The sequence below is a fragment of the Schistocerca gregaria genome, chromosome 2 (genome assembly GCF_023897955.1).
Source record: "Schistocerca gregaria isolate iqSchGreg1 chromosome 2, iqSchGreg1.2, whole genome shotgun sequence".
NCBI lineage: Eukaryota > Metazoa > Arthropoda > Insecta > Orthoptera > Acrididae > Schistocerca > Schistocerca gregaria.
Genome location: NC_064921.1, coordinates 429,377,385 through 429,400,914, shown reverse-complemented (window position 1 = coordinate 429,400,914; position 23,530 = coordinate 429,377,385). Strand labels below are relative to the sequence as shown.

The following is a 23,530-nucleotide window of genomic DNA, read 5'->3' as shown; positions in this document are numbered from 1 at the left end:
TGTTGAACATCAAAGTATCTGACATGCAACCAACACAGACTATTGCAGAATATCTGAAGAGTAATGTCATAACATAAATCAAGAAGAGCTTAATAGCAACAGAACAAGTTAACATATTAGCCACATGAACATCATTGTAGATTACTGACATTAACCTTACAAGGAAACCTCCCCATCACACTCCCCCTCAGATTTAGTTATAAATTGGCACAGTGGATAGGCCTTGAAAAACTGAACACAGATCAATCGAGAAAACAGGAAGAAGTCGTGTGGAACTATGAAAAAAATAAGCAAAATATACAAACTGAGTAGTCCTTGCGCAAGATAGGCAACATCAAGTATAGTGTGAGCTCAGGAGCACCATGGTCCCGTGGTTAGCGTGAGCAGCTGTGGAATGAGAGGTCCTTGGTTCAAGTCTTCCATTGAGTGAAAAGTTTACTTTCTTCATTTTCGCAAAGTTATGATCTGTCCATTCATTCACTGATGTCTCTGTTCACTGTAATAAGTTTAGTGTCTGTGTTTTGCGACCGCACCGCAAAACTGTGTGATTAGTAGACAAAGGGACGTGCCTCTCCAATGGGAACCGAAAACATTTGATCGCAAGGTCATAGGTCAACCAATTCCTCCACAGGAAAACACGTCTGATACATTCTACATGACACTGGTGATGGCATGTGCATCACATGACAGGAATATGTTGTCGACCCACCTAACTTGTACACTTGGCGAATAGTTAAAAAGATTCTTATACCTTGCCTGATTTAGGTTTTCTTGTGGATGTGATAATCACTCCAAAAAAAGTGATGAAAACATAAGAGTTTGTCACATAAACTGCAACAAATGAAGGCAACAGTTTCACAATCAACAGTTTTCCATGTGCTCTGTCAAAACATATGTTGTTAACATTTTCAAATTTTTCCCTGTGTAGACCATCAAATCATGCATATGTCCAAGCAAATCTGAACATGTCCTGGAATTTTGGAGAAAGAAGTTGATTATGTGTGAGTGCCTGAACTTTGATAATTGACACACAATCATGTAAACAATACTGCTCTGTGTACCTGTGCAGCTTCACAAAATCATAGAATCTTTTCACAAAGTATTTCACTTGCCGAAAACCAAACACATCTAACGGTTGCACAAGAGGTGTACAACCTGGAGGAATGGTAATCACGTCTACTCCCACACTAAAATTGTACAATGCCTGATCCTTCTGTCCTGCATAGCTGTCAAGGAGTAAGGCAAAATCTTTGTCCGTGTAAGGAGCAATCACATTTTCATTAAAGTCTTTCACTAGTCTTTTCTCCATTTTTCCTGACACACTGTAATTCACAATGACATTCGGCATTTGCGCAAGTACCCTATTCACCTGTTGCTGAACTTGCGGTCCAAATACACAATTTTTTTCCTGCAAACATAAATAAAATGCAGGTCAAAGAAATCCTGCTTTGTTCAGAGCATACTGTATGGTATAACTATGTGAAGTGGCATGCAGCTGGTCTACAGTACATTCCGTGTCACCTTCTCCAACTAATGATAACATGCACGTCGATTTCATTTCACAGTTAAAACTGGACTGATCTGTATTGATAATATATGCATCTTCATACTGTTGAATTCTGACGTTAGTTTCTGTAACAAACGTCTTGGAACACTCTAAAAGTTCTTCCAGTTTATTCCCGTAGTTCTTGCTTACACATTTTGTAATCTTCCTGCTCATAATTTTGTATTTTCTTTTGAACATGCAAGCCAATGAGATGAAGCCTTGAAGTCCAGGCCGATTTGTTTAGTGTCATGCAATCCCCAAATCTGTAGGTCTGTATCATGCACTGCACTTAATTCCTCGCATCGGACGGACGGACAGATAATAATTGTCTGAAAATAAAAAATTAAACTTTTCACTCGAGGGAAGACTTGAACCAAGGACCTCTCATTCTGCAGCTGCTCACGCTAACCACGGGACCATGGTGCTCCTGAGTTCACACAATACTTGATGTTGCCTATCTTGCGCATGGACTACTCAGTTTGTATATTTTGCTTATTTCTTTCATAGTTCCACACAACTTCTTCCTGTTTTCTCGACTGATTTGTGTTCAGTTTTTCAAGGTCTATCCACTGTGACAACTTATAACTAAATCTGAGGATGGTGCGATGGGGAGGTTCCCTTGTTAGAAATGCTTTAGTATGTTTGAAGGGAATTAAAACCATAAGACATTTGGTTTCAGTTGTTGTAAAGACTGTCAGTGACAATGTGGAACACACTATACATTACAGGTGAACAGAGAAACCATTTTGATTTATTGAGTGAACATTATAAAGTAATACCCAAAAAGAACCACCCCAAATTGAAATAGAAACAATGAGTTGTTAGCTGAAAGACAGCCTTCTAGATCTTAAACAAGATATCTTGGACGTGGAATCATAACATCAGTACTATCAATTCAAAGATATAAAAAATTACACAGAAATATTTGAGTTTCATACAACACCATCAGCTACTGAAAGCCTATTCTCAAAAGTAGGTTACACTCCCTATTAACAACACAACAGACTGAAGAGAAGCTTCTTTCAAAACTATCATTTTATACAAAATGTTGTGGAATATGTTATGTTAATTAACACTGCATTTACTAATTAATAAATGTGATAGTAGATGTACTTGTATGTTGCCTTATATATCATTCCATAAATTCATCATTTCACATGTTTTGGGGTTGATTATTATCAGCCATCAATGTTTGAGGAACTGAAATCATCTTCGATGACGGCATGTCAACACTGGACATCCCTTATTTGGGAGTGGCCTTAGAAAGAAACCTGAGAAAATTAATCAACCATGTAATATGCAAGACTGTTATGCCAACAGAATCTTCTCACATCATTGTGCACAAACTGCAACTGAAACCTTACAAAGTAATGGTAGTGTATCAATTGACCAATTCAAACACTATTGCTCGATGTGGGTACTACAACTGGGTACTGAAGTCCATGTATATTACCAACGCCAATCTTAAAATGTTGCTTTCTTCTGATAAAGCAAGGCTGCTTTTATTGGTGTATGTGAACTCGCATAACTATCAATTGCTGGCATTCTAAAATCCTCATTAATTACATCAAAGGCCTCTGCATGATGTGAAAACAGGAGTGTGGTGGCCATTTACTGAAACACTGATTACTGGACCAACCTCTTTCCAACAATCTGTAACTTCTGATACACGTCTGAACAATGTCTTAGAACTTTTTTCAGAGAATTAACCACTAACAAAAAGACCCACTATTATTTTATGCAGCACAATGCAGGAGCTTACATTGCCATTGTGTTTATGACAGTATTAATAAGTGTTTTTGATGATAGGGTAATTCATGTTGCAGTAATTGCATATGTCTGAAATAATTGGATCTTTTGTTGAACCCCAAGACCATATGCAGTTTATTCCAGTAAAAGGGAGAGACAGCACAAATAAACTGCCTTATTCACGGAACTGTTATATGCTCATATGCTACAGCAATATTCACAGAACTGAACCTCTCTCTCTCTCATTTTCAGTTTAGTAAAAGAAGAAGCACCAGTTGCATTTCTCTACATGAGTTCAGGGTGCATCAAACATCAAAAGTAGAATGCATAGAAATGTAACATTATGCAAGTCTCCATCCATCCATTCATTCAGTAGGTGCAAATGACACTGAAACTTTCAAACAGTACTTCAGAACATAAAAATATCTAGATGTCTGTAATCACATAAAGGCAAATTTGAAAATACACATGTAGCACTATGTTCCTTGGATAATGAATTCTGAATATTACGAAAAGTAAATGATGAAATTGCAAATGTGGACAAGAAACGGTACAAAGACAAAAACTAATTGGGCAGAAATATAACTTGAACCAAGAGAGGCATAGAAAGTGAAAGAAAATGTAAACATCAGCTAGTCAACAGGGAGCATTATAGTACAGAAATGGAAAGCGTGACCCAAAACATATTCTTTGGACAGACAGTAATTACATTCACAATGAAAGTATTGCTTGGTGCAATAGTGATGAACAACACCAGTTCCTATCACGCTGTAGCAACAATAACAATCACAAAGACTGACATTAGAGCTGGCTGCGGGAAATTACATATTGAATAAACTAGGCATTCAAGCACTATATTTTAGCTCAAATAGAGAGGGATGCATGAAACCATTAAATATCAGATGTCAAAAGGAATAATTTAGCAGTGAAACAGCACTGCCTAAGGCCACACTAAATGGTTCCTCTGTGAACCTAAACAGGATTTCTCACAGCATCCTTGCACAATATGGTGATACATCACGATTGTAGTACAGAAATAAAAACTCACACACACATAAGTTACAAAGGCAAAATAAAAACCATAGTTTTAACACTCTTTATATTCAAAAGAAATTTCGAAAGCCATAGTAATAATAATAGTAATAATAATAATAATAATAATATTCTGAAAGGGGTAGACTGCTACTTGTAAATATGACTGCAGATCAGCACAATGAAAAGATTGTTACACACAAGTTTTTGGTCAGAGCCTCTTTCTGAAAAGAGAAATTCACACACATTCACACAAGCAAGTACACCTCACATATACATGACATATTACCTCCAGCCACTTCGCCTAGAACTAGAACAGAAACATGTCAAACAGGACCAAAAATTCAAAGTGGGGTGGGAAAGGGGGGAGTGATAGCAGGGTATAATGATGATGGAAGATGAATCTGCGCTGCCTCATGCAGCATGGAGGGACTAGAGGTGGTACGACAGGGCTGAAAGGCACAGTATCTGGAGGCTGTGTGGGAAGGAGAGGAGGTGGAAAAAACGGGTAGTGGAAAGGAGAGGAACAGAGAGAGGGTAAAAGACTGGTGGGTGCACCAGCAGACAGCAGCACACAAAGAGGGTGAGGGAAGTTAAATTGTGAGAAGGTGACAGGACAGAGCGGACAGAAACAGTTAGGTGGAGGGTGTGGGGACAGTAGATTACCAATGGAGAAAAAGCTATTATTACCATCGGCCAATCTATTCAGATTAAAGAAAATGGAAATCATATAGTAAATTATTACTAACTTTCTTCGTAATTCAGGAGATAATTTGATGTCATTCTGCATGCGTACGTTAACCAGGTCTCCAGGGGTGCCAACAAAGCCTCCAGCAGCACCAGCAACTGCTGCCATTCCAATCCGTTGGTAAAAAGGTATTGCTTCACCAGATGGGGCGACAGCCTGCTTTGTCACCTGCAATCCGTACAATGCCTGTTGAAGTCTATATGATTTTTCACATTAGCATCTTCACATTAATAAATGGAAATGATAGAAATGGACTGCCAAAAAAGTTATTTCCTCAAGTTTTACACAATGTGATACATACGGTATTCACAGTTACTGAGATAAATGCACCAACTCAAGGCAGAATTTCCTGACTGCTGAACTTCCAATGCTAATGTGATACTGAATGGAAACACAATATCTCAAAATCATTGCACTGAATGAAGATTATATTGGAAAATAGGGTTTTGTAGCCAAAAGAGTGGGGAATAATATGGTGTTTTGGAGTCCTGAATTAAACCAATCTGCTTTCAGAAAAAAATTTGTTGCATTACTTATTAAACAACCTTTGTAATTTTCACTTCTCTAGTGCATACAGAGCTAACGGCATCCTGTGCAAAGATATATAAATGCACTGTTTGAAATGTTCAATAAAAGCTGCAGCTGAATTATGCAAGATCACTAGCAGTGACATTTTTCAAAGTAGCTGCTTTCCTCATAATCAACACTAACTTAAAAGTAATTTTCATAATTATCAGTGTGAGAAGATTTGAACTAATTATAATTTGTTCTTAATATTCTTCACAGAAATAGTCTGCTGTAGCTGTCTCTGCGTGTTGATGTGTAACTTGACTCTTTCCACATCCCTTCCTTGTGAGGTATATGGAACATAATGCATGAATTAATCAATTAATTGATTAAAAGTACAGCATCACCATGCTTGAAACTCTTTACTATATTAGCAAGTTGATATAAGGAGTAGCCATAGACAGACACACAGGGCTTTGCCAAAGTTCAACTCCAGGGTTAGAAATACTTCTGGCACCACACTATGCATGCTGAAACTGTCTATAATGTTTCTAGTGACATTAAAGCACCGTAGATCTACACTGCCTGAGACAAAAATTGAAGCGACCAGAATACATGGTCAGGTGTCAATTTAACTTCGTGCACTTACACACCATCAGCGAGCATGTAGAAAGACTGAGTTGAAATTCTCTGTGACAGGTAGAAGGAACATCAGAGTGGATGTTGTCCATGTTTAGTATTGTTACTAGGCCTGGTAGAGTATGTAAGGGATGTAAGTAGTGTCAACTGCTGAGTGATCACTGTGAAGGGTGTGCAGATGCCACATATTTGAATGAGATGGCATTATCAGCATCTGACAGAGTTTGAAAAGCACCTCATCATTGTAGGGCCCCATTTGGTTGCCTGGTTGATTTGTGTGATATCTAAGATTTGTTGGGAATTCAGGTGTGGCAATGGCCAGATGTTGGACTGTATGTGAACGTGAGAGCAGGCATACCTGTTGTCAATGTCCAGATTGACCTCATCTGACCACAACAACCAAGGGTTGTCATATTGTGCATGAAGCACATTGCAACCCCTTCAGATCTGCGCCTGCCATCTGGGAGCAAATAATGGTCTCTTTGCAACATTTGGTATCATTGTACCCCATTGGCAGGAGACTAAAAGCACACCAGCAAGGGAATTACCATCCAATGAGTAAGCTGCTGTTACATCAAAACTCCATGTGCAGCATGGTGGAGTGACTGGGAAGCAAGGACTCCTGAAGAATGGCATCACATTGTGTTCAGCAATGAATTGCTGTATTGTTCTATCTCAAATGACTATTGTTGGAGCGCACAGCGAAAAACAGAGGAGAGAAACTTCCTGGCAGATTAAAACTGTGTGCCCGACCGAGACTCGAACTCGGGACCTTTGCCTTTCGCGGGCAAGTGCTCTACCAACTGAGCTACCGAAGCACGACTCACGCCCGGTACTCACAGCTTTACTTCTGCCAGTATCCATCTCCTACCTTCCAAACTTTACAGAAGCTCTTCTGCGAAACATGCAGAACTAGCACTCCTGAAAGAAAGGATACTGTGGAGACATGGCTTAGCCACAGCCTGTGGCCCCAGGCTGTGGCTGTGGCTAAGCCATGTCTCCACAGTATCCTTTCTTTCAGGAGTGCTAGTTCTGCATGTTTCGCAGAAGAGCTTCTGTAAAGTTTGGAAGGTAGGAGACGGATACTGGCAGAAGTAAAGCTGTGAGTACCGGGCGTGAGTCGTGCTTCGGTAGCTCAGTTGGTAGAGCACTTGCCCGCGAAAGGCAAAGGTCCCGAGTTCGAGTCTCGGTCGGGCACACAGTTTTAATCTGCCAGGAAGTTTCATATCAGCGCACACTCCGCTGCAGAGCGAAAATCTCATTCTGGAAACAGAGGAGAGGTCAAATTCTTCCAATGTTTTGGAAAGACACATGGTGTTACTCCTGGCATCACGATATGGGGAGCCATCGGGTATGACTTCAGGTCATGGCTGGTAATCACTGAAGGGACTCTGGATGCAACATGTTATATAATGGACATCCTGCATCCTCATGCATTACTTCTCATGCAGAAGAATTGTGGTGCCATTTTTTAATGCGTGTCTAAGAATGGTCTGCATTATGTTGATGTACTCCTGTGGCCAGCAAGATCCTGAAAACCGCCCAAAACGAAATGTGTGGGACCAGCTCGGATGTCAACTCCATCCTTCCTGCACCATTATCCAGGATATCTAGAATGAGCCACAACAGTTGCGGGCCAACTTCCCTCAGGAGAGCATACAATGGCTTTATGAAATCCTTCCCAACCAGATCATATTTGGGGTGAGGGAACAATGCTATACTGGTGAGTTGGATCACGCTACCAAGTTCTTTGTAAATGTGACTTCATTTTGTAATCACTGAAATAACATTGCACACCCTCTTAACCTGCAAATTTTTATTTTGTTTCCTCCTCACCTTCCAGATGCTTTGTGTGTGTGTGTGTGTGTGTGTGTGTGTGTGTGTGTGTGTGTGTGTGTGTGTGTGTGGGTGGGTGGGTGTGTTTTTTTTTTAATTTTTGTCATCCAATAGATTGTCCTGGTTGTTTCACATGTCACCATTCACATGAGGCCTCGTGGCAGTGTAGTAGAATCATAAATTTTTCAAATTTTGAAAATCTGAGGCACTTATCAGCTTTAAAGAATTAATGGATAGTGAATGAATCAGGGGGCTGTGGAATGAGTAAGTAATAATGAAAACACTTGCCCCCATGTACCTACATGATGTTGTTGTTGTTTTCTTCAGTTCTTCTGAGACTGGTTTGATGCAGCTCTCCATGCTACTCTATCCTGTGCAAGCTTCTTCATATCTCAGAACCCACTGCAACCCACATCCTTCTGAATCTGCTTAGTGTAGTCATCTCTTGGTCTCCTTCTATGATTTTTACCCTCTACGCTGCCCTCCAATACTAAATTGGTGATCCCTTGATGCCTCAGAACATGTCCTACCAACCGATCCCTTCTTCTGGTCAAGTTGTGCCACAAACTTCTCTTCTCCCCAATCCTATTCAATACTTCCTCATTAGTTATGTGATCTACCCATCTAATCTTCAGCATTCTTCTGTAGCACCACATTTCGAAAGCTTCTATTCTCTTCTTGTCCAAACTATTTATCGTCCATGTTTCACTTCCATACATGGCTACACTCCATACAAATATTTTCAGAAATGACTCCCTGGCACTTAAATCTAGACTCGATGTTAACAAATTTCTCTTCTTCAGAAACGCTTTCCTTGCCATTGCCAGTCTACATTTTATATCCTCTCTACTTCGACATCATCAGTTATTTTGTTTCCGAAATTGCAAAACTCCTTTACTACTTTAAGTGTCTCATTTCATAATCTAATTCCCTCAGCATCACTAGTTGCCTCTGCAACTACTGAAAAGGCTGCTGCCCCTCTTCAGGAACCACACATTTGTCTGGCCTCTCATCAACAGATACCCCTCCGTTGGGGTTGCACCAACGGCAAGGTCCATGGTTCATGGGGGGAGGCAAAATGATGTTATACTTCATAAATGATGTTATACTTCATCAATCCCTTTCTATGAAATATTACAATGTACATTAGAAACTGACTTTAACCATCTTTCTTCAGCCCATACACAATAAATTAACAGTATCCTGCTCATCCATGTCTGGAAAATGTTCATCTTAAAGTGATTACAGGCATTATTAAAAAAAAAAAATTACACAATATTAAAGGACTTAAGCAACATAAATGGTAAAAAGAATTCATTTCAGAAGTTCAATGTATGGTGTGAAATCTAGTTACAAACCTTAAATGAAGAAATACGGCATCTGCACTGAGCCAATACAAAGTTTTGAATGACTGCGTTAACACTTTAGCTGCCACAGACATGTCTGCAATTAGTTGTGCTGAACTTAGTCATTATCACCTAATGTTTCTACCTGCAATAAGTAGCCTGTGTCTGAGCATCTAGCTGGGTTTCTCAAATGGTCTGCCTTGCCCTGTGTTGAACATTTTTATAGGGAATTTTGCACTCTCGCCTTCTGTTGCTCTAAGATTAGCCACCACTGAGACAAAAATTATTTTAGGTGTAAAAATTAGTTTCAGACTTTGAAGCTTCTCTGCAAATTTATGGATGTTATAAATATGGTTATTCCTGCAAAATTTATATTATTTTGGTATAACATTCTAATAGTTGCCAATACCTTCAAATTCTTTGAAAGAAGTATCAATTACATCACTTGTTATGCAAAATCAAACAATGGAAATTCCAGGATGGAATAACAACGCTATTATGAAATGGATAGATTGCTTTCACCACACTGGGGAGGAGCAGACAGGTACAATGAAAGGGAAAAAAAACTATCAGTCTTTTTTTTGTGCCTGTCTGTGAATCAATGCTGATAGCTTGTTGAAACATAAGACTGTGGTATTATACCTGCTGTTACAGACAGCTTATGCTTGTTGCTTTTAGAAACTGTAGAGGACTTACCAGTTAACCAACAATGAATTGTTCATACTCACTGTTGTTCTTTGTGAGTGTCTTAATGAACTCCTCCTCAGTGCAGCAATGATGCATTGTCATTTTCTTTGTAGAACAGAATACAAGGGAAACAGAATGATGGAAATGCTGATGAATGGTAATACATGAAGTGAAGACCAAGTGCAGCAAAATGAGATCACAACAGACAAATCTATCCAGAAGCAACTTAACAGAGACTGAGAAACAGGGCAGAAATTCTGCTGTACACTTTAACTCAACACCATTCAGATACCTGTGTGTGGTGCAACTACATTCGTTATTAGCACTCAGGGGTCAGTAAGGAATCCTAGACAGCTCACCAATAGCAATGAAATAAAGCCCAGAAGCCATGCTTACACTTGTCTGCAACACTTGGGGAACAGCAGAGCATGATGAATTAATATGTTAATAGTAGTCAAAGAGTATTTACAGTTAAAAATGAGTTACAGAAATAGAATGATAGTGGAAATTCCAGGATAGAAACAATAAACAAAAAGAGAAAAGACAATCACTTATTTGCAGTTGACTGATATATAGCAGACAGATGCACATACCAACAGTAAATTTCACTATCTAGTGAGTAAGGTACCACTCTTTTTCTAAGTATTCACTCACTCTCACCCCCTCGCTCCCATTCTCTCTCTCTCTCTCTCTCTCTCTCTCTCTCTCTCTCTCTCTCTCTCACACACACACACACACACACACACAACTAAAAACCCCTCCAGTTCCCCCGTGTCAGAACCACAAACACCCAAACTAATTTCCTTGCAGTAAATGTGGTATATATATATATATATATATATATATATATATATATATATATATATATATGTGTGTGTGTGTGTGTGTGTGTGTGTGCACCTTAATGTGAAGGAGACTCATCAAAACACAAAAACTGGTTTATGATTTTCCTTATAGTAGTAATATAATGTACTGTACTGATTAATTAATTAATTAAACAATTAATAATGTTTCTTCAAAAGTAACAACCTTTTAAAATCCTAAGTCCTAACTACTTGCTTTCTCCTACTCAAATTTACAGCTTGTCATTCATGAATTCTTCTACTGAACTTTCACAGAGTTTTTAGAAGTGGGAGACATTGTATTGTATTGTATTGTATTTTTTATTGGTCCTGTTGTCTACATAGCAGCTTATGGAAAAGACATTGGACAAGTCAAGTTATAAATATACAGGCTGAAAGACATTTCAAGGCATACATGTCTAAGGTTACAATAATACACTTTACACATAAGTATTTATATAACACATTTCATAATTTTAAATATTCTTCAATGGAGTAAAAGCAGTGATGCTGTAAATATGACTTCAGAGATTTTTAAAATGTATTGACCTCAGTGATAGCTTTTATGTTTTCAGGAAGTTTGTTATAAAACTTAACTCCCATGTGAAAAGTACCTTTTTTTGCACAGTGCTGTGCTGATTTGAGTCATATGTAAGTTTCTGTTTTGTCTGGTAAAGTGATCATGTATATCACAGTTTTTTTGTAGTCTCCAGTCCTTGCCTATTACATTTAATTTAAAGAACAAAAGGGTTTCCATAATGTATACACATGGTAATGGAGGAATACCAGATTTCTTAAACAGGGGTTTACAAGAATCTCTAGGCTTGCACCCAAACAAGATTCTAATGGCCCTTTTTTGTAGTTTAAAAGTGCTATTAGCTGTTTTAGAGTTTTTTCACCCAACATTATGCGTATTTCTAATGATGGCTTTCTAAAGTTTTAGTATTCAACACTCATGGTTTGAATTCCCCCCCCCCCCCCCAAAAAAAAAAAAAAAATTCCATACCTAATTACTGGCTCAAAGTAGCTGTAATATACTACTTTTCTTATGCCTGTACTGGTAGCATTGTACAATGTTCTTGTTGCAAATGGTAGGCTATTTAATTTATTTGCAAGGTGATGTAGGTGCGAGCCCATGACAGATTTTTATCCAGTTGCATTCCTAGGAATTTCACACAGCTAGCTTCTTGCAAATCCTGGTTTCTGTGACTGACCTAAGTATCATTTTATTTTTTGCTTGTTTTGTTTTAAACTGCATTAACTGAGTATTTTCCATGTTTAATTTTAACATGTTTACATCAAATCAGGTATCTAGTTTTAGAGAGCACTTAACTGAGAAAAGATAAAAAAGTTTTAATTCATCACATATAATAAAATGACACAAGAAATGAGTTCATGTGGTCCATTCTATATTGTTTCATCACAGCATAATCCCAGCATGCTCATTCCAATAGTCTCTGAGTGATAATATAGAAAAATGCTGTGAATGGATTACACAACTATCTCATTTGATAATATCACAGAACATAACAGTATTACTCCATAAACAAGAAATTTTGCTAAAGAACTTAAATGAATGGTACAGCATAACTGTGTAAGACACGGGTTTCAAAATGGCTAGATGAGCTATTCTTGCTGACGTTTTGTAAAACAAAATTTGGAACAAGGCCCAATGATCATTTCTTGCTGCCTTTTATGTTTCGCCAAAGAACAACACAGACAAACTAAAATGAATAATATGCTGATATTTACTTCACTTAGAGATGTGCCACTGAACAGAACAACAGTAAGGGAAACAACTGGAGACAATGATAGTATGGAAACATCAAAACGAAATCTTATGTTGGTTAGGCATCACATTTCATGAGTTAAGAGGGCAGATGGCATAGCTATTAACCACAGAATGTACAAGCAACTGAAAATTTCTTTAAATGTTTGCATAGTTAAATTTGAGTAATCCCAGAGAAAAAGTCATTTCCCAAAGATCTCAACATGCAAATTAACCTTACATCTGCAGAAAGAACTGCAGAGAACTGCAGTCCACCATCTAAAAACTGATCCCAACTTTTTAATCCTACCTGCCATCAAAGCCTCCACCACCGTTGTTTTGAACCACAAGGATTACCTGGTGGAAGGACACCATCAGCTGTCAGATACTTCCACATACAAACCTTGCCACAGTGACCCGATTCCAGTAACCCAGCAGGATCTACCATCACTACTCAAATCCTTAGGCCCATCTCAGAACCTCTCCCCAGAGTCCATCTCTCTACTGACCTCTACCATTCCCAATACTCCCACCTTCTACATGCTTCCTAATGTCCATAAGCCCAACCACCCAGGACGACCCATTGCGGCTGGTTACTGTGCTCTCACTGAGAGAATCTCTGCTCTCATAGACCAACACCTTCAACCTATTATCCGGAACCTGTCTTCCTATATAAAAGATACCAACCATTCCCTCCACTGATTTTCCACAGTTCCTGTCCCTTTAGCACACGGTGCCCTGCTCGTCAATATTGATGCCACCTCCCTGTACACTAACATTGCGAGTGCCCATGGCATTACTGCTACTGAACACTACCTTTCCAGACACCCTACGGATTTCAAACCATTAATCACATTCCTAGCCGCCATGACCAACTATATCCTCACCCACAATTACTTCTCCTTCAAAGGCATTACCTACAAACAAATCCGGGGTATGGCTATGGGCACCTTCATGGCACCATCCTAGGCCAATCTATTCATGGACCATCTAGAGAAATCCTTCCTAAAAACCCAGAATCCTAAACCCCTCATCTCGTTCAGTTTCATTGATCACATCTTTGTTGTCTGGATTGAAGGTGAGTACACCCTATCTACAATCCTCCAGAACCTCAACAGCTTCTCCCCCATTTGCTTCACCTGGTTCTACTCAACCCAACAAGTCACCTTCCTAGATGTTGACACCCGCCTCTGAGATGGCCTCCATCCATATATAACCCACTAACCACCAGCATTACCTCCACTTTGACAGCTGCCACCCATTCCATACCAAGAAGTTCCTCCTGTACAGCCTAGCCACCCGTGGTCGTCGCATCTGCAGAGACAAGCAGTCCCTCTCAAAATATACCGATGGTCTCACTGAAGCCTTCACTGACTGTAATTATCCTCCCAACCTTGTACAAAAACAAGTCTCCTGTGCCTTATCTTTCCAGTCTCCCACCACCTCCCAAAGTCCCACAGTCCTGCTACAGAGAAGCATCCCCCACATAACACAGTACCATTCGGGAATGGAGCAACTGACTTACATTCTCTGCCAGTGTTTCGATTACCTCTTGCCATGCCCTGAATTGAGAAATATCCTGCCCACTATCCTTCCCACCCCCACCCCCCTACCATGGTATACAGCCATCCACCAACCTACACAATATACTCGTCCATCCTTACACAACCCCTGCTCCCAATCACTTACCTCATGACCCATACCCCTGTAATAGACATAGATGCAAGAACTGTCCCATACATCCTCCTACCACCACCTACTCCAGTCCGGTCACTAACATCAACTATCCCATCAAAGGCAGGGCTACCTGTGAAACCAGTCATGCGATTTACAAACTAAGCTGTAACCACTGTGTTGCATTCTATGTAGGCATCACAACCAACAAGCTGTCTGGCCACATGAATGGCCACTGACAAACTATGGCCAAAGAACAAGTGCACCACCCTGTTGCTGAACACGCTGCCAAACATGATATCCCTCATCTCAATGACTGCTTCACAACCTGTTCCATGTGGATCCTTCCCACCATCACCAGCTTTTCTGAACAGGTGGGGACTTTCCCTGCAATACATCCTACGTTCCTGTAACCCTCCTGGCCTCAGCCTTCATTACTCACTGTCCTCACCCATCCAGCCTCCTCCCTGTTCCCAATCCAGCACTACACAACTGTCATTTCACCCCCCTCCCCCCTTGTCTTTTTATTTATTCCTTTCTGCTACTTACACGACTTCCCCCTCCCCTCCCGTTCCCAACTTTGCTCCTGCCCTCCGTCTAAACTGCAGCACTTCACTGTCCACCACCCCCACCATACTATCCCACCCCCTCCCCGCCCCAGCCTCATCCTTAACCCCATCCAGTCACCACTCCCATCATGCACTGGAGCTGCTTCTCACAGTGTAGTTTCAGTTATCTGAGGCTGCAGACGTGTGTGCAAGTTCTGTTTTCGTGAGTGTGTGTGTGTGTGTGTGTGTGTGTGTGTGTGTGTGTGTGTGTGTGTGTGTGTGTGTGTGTGTGTGTAGCTGACAAAGGCCTTAATGGCCGAAAGCTATAATTGTATGAATATCTTCATTGTGCCTATTGCGTCTCAGTATCCCCACTATATGGTGAGTAGCAACTTTCCTTCTCTAATATTGTTACATTTCATCCTGGATTTTCCATTGTTTGACATATAACATTACAAATATGAAACTTGGGAATGTTAACTTCAATAATTCTACTAATGATGAGTATAGAATACTCAGTGAGACAAGTATAGTTTGTTCACAAAGTTCTGAATGATTTTTCAGGAAGGAATGGGAAGAGGATGAAATAAGCTCCATTCACAGACCCGCAGCACATCAATGTGATGGTGTTGGAGGAACAAGCCGCACGTTCATCATGCAGTGCTGACACTCTACATGTGTTTACTGATTTGGCATGGCAGGGCACAGCAATCACTTCACAACAGCTAAAGTACAGATGGGTACTATATTGCCTGACTGCCATTGTCATGGCTAGACAAAAAACATAAGCAAACCAAAGTCGACAGACTTCTACTGACTTCAGTCAGCCAAGAACTAGGGACCACTGGTTGAGGATGTTGTGTGCAAATGACAGTGAAAGTACTGACACTATTGATCACTTTATAACTGATTTGAGACTTAACTTTGTAGTTTCAAAGATGCTAACATTTGGCTATATTATGTGAAAAAACCCTAATGATATGCTGAGAGAAAAAAAAGCAAAGAAGGTAGGTAAAAGGTATGGTACAATATAGTAAGCCAGGTACAAGAAAGGATGTCATAAATGATTTATTCTCAAAAAAGAAGGAACAGATTCCAACACCAGGTATAAGAAAAAAACAGTTTTTTTTGGGGGGGGGGGGGGGGGGAAGGGGGGGGTGGTATGACTATGTCTGCTTTGATACAAGTTAACGTTTTCAACATTAAGTATTAGTGTCTAAATTTAGAATAGAAAGGGCAGATGGTTTACACCATGAACAATGTCATTAAATCCTTAAAACGATGGCATCAAAGTGTTTCCTTACATGAAAACAATTTATAACGAAACTTTTTTTAAAAACTCTGAAGGGTTTAGCACAGCTGTTTCCAAAATTCTTAGTACTGAGGAAACAAAACCAGTACTTCAACCCCTGTGTAGGATTTGGGGAGTGGCTTATTTTATTTTGAACAAACTGTTTTGTGAAAACAGGAACATTACTTTATTTTTTGTTACCAGGCAGAAGGATAAAATAATTTGATATCCAAAATCACCAGAGAAAATTCAATGAACTCAATGAACTGGTGCAACGAGAAGACTATATGTCTTGAGATAGGACCGGCCTAGCGTTTTCAGGTCTAGATTTTAGGCAAAACTAAAACAGAAATGAGGTGGCCTGTACCCAAAGTGGTCTAAATAAAATAATGTGAGCATTTTACTGGAGAACTTATTGCAGCACCAAAGTTATAGTAAAACTGATGAATGCACTTCCACATTTCTAATTTTGTATAGTTTTTGGACAGTGATTCTAGTGGGAGCTGGGAATTTTAAAGCTCCTTTGCAAACAAGAAATGAGTGAATTCAGTTATTGATGGTCTTTGCTGGGAAAATACGTTTTTTGTGCCGAAGACAATGTAAAGCTCTCTGAGCAGATATTTTCTTAAGGGAGTTTCACTGATGCTGTTCTCTATAATATATGTGATGTTTCTTTAAGGAGTGTGAAATCTGTGAAGGAACTTTGTGAAGCATTTTCTTGGGAGTGGCAATTAAACATGGGTATCTGAATTATACATGCTTATGGAGAGTACAATATATCCTAGAAATTGTATTAGTGGAACTCCTATGGAGCCCTGAGCAAATCATGAAAAAATTACATATCCCAATGTTAAATAGGGTATATCTCAATCAAGATACATGCTTTGCTGTAATCATTGACTTTTTCTGTTTTTAGTAGAATAAACTAATAGTGAAGTTCGGTGGCAGGAGGAACAAGACTTTTGGTCAGGTGAATACAGGTTTATAAATACAAAATCAAATAGGGGTAATGCAGGAGTAGGTTTAATAATGAATAAAAAAATAGGAGTGCGGGGAAGCTACTACAAACAGCATAGTGAACGCACTATTGTGGCCAAGACAGACACAAAGCCCATGCCTACTACAGTAGTACAAGCTTATATGCCAACTAGCTCTGCAGATGATGAAGAAATTGATGAAATGTATGATGAGATAAAAGAAATTATTCAGGTAGTGAAGGGAGACGAAAATTTAATAGTCATGGGTGACTGGAATTCGTCAGTAGGAAAAGGGAGAGAAGGAAACATAGTAGGTGATTATGGATTGGGGCTAAGAAATGAAAGAGGAAGCCGTCTGGTAGAATTTTGCACAGAGTATAACTTAATCATAGCTAACACTTGGTTCAAGAATCATAAAAGAAGGTTGTATATACGGAAGAATCCTGGAGATAATAAAAGGTATCAGATAGATTATATAATGGTAAGACAGAGATTTAGGAATCAGGTTTTAAATTGTAGGACATTTCCAGGGGCAGATGTGGACTCTCACCACAATCTATTGGTTATGATCTGTAGGTTAAAACTGAAGAAACTGCAAAAAAGTGGGAATTTAAGGACATGGGATCTGGATAAGCTGAAAGAACCAGAGGTTGTACAGAGTTTCAAGGAGAGCATAAGGGAACAATTGACAGGAATGGGGGAAAGAAACACAGTAGAAGAAGAATGGGTAACTCTGAGGGATGAAGTAGTGAAGGCAGCAGAGAATAAAGTAGGTAAAAAGACAAGGGCTAGTAGAAATCCTTGGGTAACAGAAGAAATATTGAATTTAATTGATGAAGGGAGAAAATATAAAAATGCAGTAAATGAAGCAGGCAAAAAGGAATACAGGCGTCTCGAAAATGAGATCGACAGGAAGTGCAAAATGGCTAAGCAGGGATGGCTAGAGGAGAAATGTAAGGATGTAGAGGCTTATCTCAATAGGGGTAAGATGGATACTGCCTACAGGAAAATTAACGAGACCTTTGGAGAAAAGAGAACCACTTGTATGAATATCAAGAGCTCAGATGGCAACCCAGTTCTAAGCAAAGAAGGGAAGGCAGAAAGGTGGAAGGAGTATATAGAAGGTTTATACAAGGGCGATGTACTTGAGGACAATATTATGGAAGTGGAAGAGGATGTAGATGAAGACGAAGTGGGAGATAAGATACTGCGTGAAGAGTTTGACAGAGCACTGAAAGACCTGAGTCGAAACAAGGCCCCCGGAGTAGACAACATTCCATTAGAGCTACTGACGGCCTTGTGAGAGCCAGTCCTGACAAAACTCTACCATCTGGTGAGCAAGATGTATGAGACAGGCGAAATACCCTCAGACTTCAAGAAGAATATAATAATTCCAATCCCAAAGAAAGCAGGTGCTGACAGATGTGAAAATTACCCAACTATTAGTTTAATAAGTCACAGCTGCAAAATACTAACGCGAATGCTTTACAGACGAATGGAAAAACGTAGATGCGGACCTCGGGGTAGGATCAGTTTGGATTCCGTAGAAATGTTGGAACACGTGAGGCAATACTGACCCTACGACTTATCTTAGAAGAAAGATTAAGAAAAGGCAAACCTACGTTTCTAGCATTTGTAGACTTAGAGAAAGCTTTTGACAATGCTGACTGGAATACTCTCTTCCAAATTCTGAAGGTGGCAGGGGTAAAATACAGGGAGCGAAAGGCTATTTACAATTTGTACAGAAACCAGATGGCAATTATAAGAGTCAAGGGGCATGAAAGGGAAGCAGTGGTTGGGAAAGGAGTGAGACAGGGTTGTAGCCTCTCCCCGATGTTATTCAATCTGTATATTGAGCAAGCAGTAAAGGAAACAAAAGAAAAATTTGGAGTAGGTATTAAAATCCATGGAGAAGAAATAAAAATTTTGAGGTTTGCCGATGACATCGTAATTCTGTCAGAGACAGCAAATGACTTGGAAGAGCAGTTGAACGGAATGGACAGTGTCTTGAAAGGAGGATATAAGATGAACATCAACAAAAGCAAAATGAGGATAATGGAATGTAGTCAAATTAAATTGGGTGATGCCGAGGGAATTAGATTAGGAAATGAGACACTTAAAGTAGTAAAGGAGTTTTGCTATTTGGGCAGCAAAATAACTGATGAGGGTCGAAGTAGAGAGGATATAAAATGTAGACTGGCAATGGCAAGAAAAGCGTTTATGAAGAAGAGAAATTTGTTAACATCGAATATAGATTTATGTATCAGGAAGTCGTTTCTGAAAGTATTTGTATGGAGTGTAGCCATGTATGGAAGTGAAACATGGACGATAACTAGTTTGGACAAGAAGAGATTAGAAGCTTTCGAAACGTGGTGCTACAGAAGAATGCTGAAGATTAGATGGGTAGATCACATAACTAACGAGGAGGTATTGAATAGGATTGGGGAGAAGAGAAGTTTGTGGCACAACTTGACCAGAAGAAGGGATCGGTTGGTAGCACATGTTCTGAGGCATCAAGGGATCACAAATTTAGCATTGGAGGGCAGCGTGGAGGGTAAAAATCGTAGAGGGAGACCAATAGATGAATACACTAAGCAGATTCAGAAGGATGTAGGTTGCAGTAGGTACTGGGAGATGAAGAGGTTTGTACAGGATAGAGTGGCATGGAGAGCTGCATCGAACCAGTCTCAGGACTGAAGACAACAACAACAACAAACTAATGCTACAGTATACATCTTTGACACATTAATGCAGATGGTGTCAAGAAATGAGCTAAATGTAAAATACATTCATTTTGCACATTTATTTACATATATAGGATATTTCAAAACTAGAGGGCACAATTAGAGGTATGTGTTCCTCATAGGTAGAAAATAAAGATAGTTTATTAAAACATATGCCCAGAAATGTTTGGTTTCCTAGTTACGGCCTTCAAAACAATGACAATCAGTGGAATATTTTTCTTCCCATGGGCAGCTGCTATGGCAGATGATAATAATGGGACAGTTAATTACAAGACGAAAGGTATACTAAGTACTGTGTTTGGCATCTACAACTGCTGATATAGTGATTTGGAGGGGGTGGGGGTCTGGATTCTGTGCACACATATCCTTCTATCAGAACACAAGGGTTAGTGTTGCAAGTTTATGTTCCTCACGTAACTTTCTGGAGACTGTCGCGATAGAAAAAGTTGTATCCTTATCATTTGCTACATGTACAGGCCCTGCCGCCTGTGGCTGGATATTTTTCCAGTCTCCCACCATCTCCCAAAGTCTAACTGTCTGGCCACAGAGCAGCATTCCTCTCATAACTCAGTACCACCCACAGCTGGAGCAACTGAATTACATTCTCCACCAGGGTTCGACTACCTCTCGTAGGGCCCTGAAATGATAAATTTCCTTCCCACTAACTCCCCACCCTTCTCACAGTGGTATTCCATCATCCACAAAACCTACACAATATACTTGTCCATCCCTACACAACCCCTGCTTCCAAACCCCTTGCCTCATGTCTTGTATCTCTGCAACAGACCTAGATGCAAGACCTGTCCAATACACCCTCCCACGACCAACTACTCCAGTCTGGTCACAAACATCACCTATCCCATCCAAGGTAAGGCTACCTGTGAAATCAGTCATGTGATCTACAAGCTAAGCTGCAACCGTTGTGCTTCATTCTATGTGGGCATGACAACCAACAAGCTGTCTGTCCGCATAAATAGCTACCTACAAACGGTGGCCAGAAAACAAGTGGAACACCCTGCTGTAGAGCATGCTGCCCAACACAACATCCTTCATTTCAATGACTGCTTCACAGCCTGTGCCATATGGATCCTTCGAACCAACACCAGCTTTTCTGAATTGTGCAGGTGCGAATTTTCCCTGTGATTTATCCTATATTCCTGTAGCCCTCCTGGCCTCAACCTTCGTTAGTCATTGTCCTCACCCATCCAGCCCCTTCCCTGTTGCCATTCCACCACCACACCCAGTCTTTTTACTTCTCTCCTTTTCCACTAGCCCCCCCCCCCCCCCCCCCACCCTGCGCTCTGTCTAACTTCCCAACTACACATAGCTACCCTACCCTCTCTCCACCTCATCTCTCCATGCTCTAAGTAGCACTTCACTGTCCTCCACCCCCACCCCTACCCTACAACCCTCCCCCTCCCCACCTCCCCTCCTCCTCCGTTCCACCACCCAGGCGCCACTCCCATCCTGCACTGGTGCTGCTGCTCGCAGCATGGCTTCAGTTGCCAGAGACTGCATCGTGCGTGTGTGTGTGTGTGTGTGTGTGTGGGGGGGGGGGTCTATTTTTGATGAAGATCCTGCTGGCCACAAGCTTCTTTGTGACGTCTTTTTGTTGTGCCTATTTGCTACTCATCATCTTCGCTATAGGGTGAGTAGCAACTTTACTTCCATAATATTGTTAAAAATCTTAACTATCAGATACTAGAAGATCAACGTCAACAATCCCTCAAAACTCTACTTACAAAGTTTCAATACCCAGCATTAAGTGATGAATCTACGAACATATTATAATCCCCTAGATATTACTATTGTAGAGACACTGAAGACAAGATTAGATTAATCACAATGTGCAAAGAAGTATTTAAGTGATCATTCTTCCCATGCTTCATAAAGCAAATGGTATGGAAAGAAGCCCTAATATGTGGTACAACAGGAAGTACCCAGTGCTGTGCATCTAACATTTGTTTGCAGGACATAAATGTAGAAGCAAATGAAACAGTATCTGCCATGTTCATATAAGCATCTAATATGACAGCTCAAGTAACCTGTATTACATTATTTTGTTTACTTAATAATTTAAAGATATATTAAAAACAAAGATTCCAAGACTTACCAAGCGGGAAAGCGCCGGCAGACAGGCACATGAACACAACACACAAACACACACACACAGAATTACTAGCTTTCGCAACCGATGGTAATTCTGTGTGTGTGTTTGTGTGTTTTGTTCATGTGCCTGTCTGCCGGCACTTTCCCGCTTGGTAAGTCTTGGAATCTTTGTTTTTAATATATTTTTCCCATGTGGAAGTTTCTTTCTATTTTATTTACATAATAATTTAAAGAAGTATATTTATTTATTTATTACTTTACAGGCAAAAGAAAAATTATATTTTGATAGGAATGTCTTGTGGTTACATGGTGGTTATGTGTTACTAAATAATAATAGGTAGATAGCCTGTTATGTATAAATAAGTTGAACACACATTTGATTTTAGAACTAGCACTGTGGCTAGCTAGTTCTATCTCATTGTCAGCCATGCAGTTTTTGAGTAAATAGGGAGGATGAGAGTAAAATTATTTACTACTACTTAAAATTTCTTTGTACCATGCATTTAGTTCACTATGGGATTTTAATCACAAGAAATGTTTCCAAGTATCTATTCCACAGTATGAGCAGTGGATTACTTGAAACTGTTGGTGGTCACCTACCCCTTTTCAACAAGTCCTTAACATCTAATGTCCAAGCAATACTTAAACACTTCAGCAGAATGAGGGATATTACCTACTTCTTTCTTTTTTCTTTCAAGTTTTTCTTCCATCCAATGGTGTGTATCATCTTCTTTTTTTCCCTTATGTGACATTCTGAACAGAAACTGCTATTCCTCTTTTCACTGAATACAAACTGAATTGTTGACCCTCGTTGGATCTGTGGCACAGAGGCTTGAAAATAAGACATTTACTGTTGTTAAATATTGGACTTCAAAATATTTGCTGACTACTTCTCATCTCGATTCAAATTTACTTACATCAGATAAATAAATTAGCAAAGGATTGGTCAGGCATACTATTTGTGGGGACATAATAAAATACAAAAAGTAACTAAAAAGAAAATTATTTTAAACAGTTCCAAATTATATAAGTTTTTTACGAGCAAAGAGTGTAAACTAAGGTGAGGAGTGAGTCATGAAGTAGAAAGTGTCACTATCAAAATGGTGTTTGGTTTAATTAGATTTCATACTAAAAATATGGCATAAACTCCCACAAGTGGTGAATACAATGTGATCAAGAAGGTACAATAGAAAAAGCAACCACTGTGGACAATGCCTTCAAAAATGCTGCAGCTCTGAGGATACTTGAAATGGACAAGGTCAGTGTCAAACTACCGCCATTCTGGGTTCAAAAATCAGATATTCGGTTCTGTCAAGCTGATGCACAGTCACATACTGCCAGCTTAAAAACTCAAACTATGAAGTTCCACTACTTATTAGCACAACTGAAGCCACACATTGTTGAAAACATCTGAAATTTGATTGCCCTTTCCAAGTCACATAGACATTCCTTAGCTAAAGAGAGACTGGTAACATTGCTTTGGGAGA

The 23,530-nt window shown here is 39.7% G+C and overlaps 1 protein-coding gene across 5 annotated transcripts in view; it reads right to left on the bottom strand.

Moving 5' to 3' along the window:
- The window catches only part of LOC126324443 (mitochondrial dicarboxylate carrier-like), a 95,717-nt gene that overhangs the window by 20,397 nt on the left and 51,790 nt on the right, over positions 1 to 23,530 (bottom strand). For all 5 annotated transcript variants that reach the window (XM_049994962.1, XM_049994961.1, XM_049994975.1 and 2 more), the window contains exon 4: positions 5,077 to 5,243. In XM_049994962.1, coding sequence (XP_049850919.1) covers positions 5,077 to 5,243 — 167 coding nt within the window. The remainder of the gene's footprint in view (positions 1 to 5,076; positions 5,244 to 23,530) is intronic.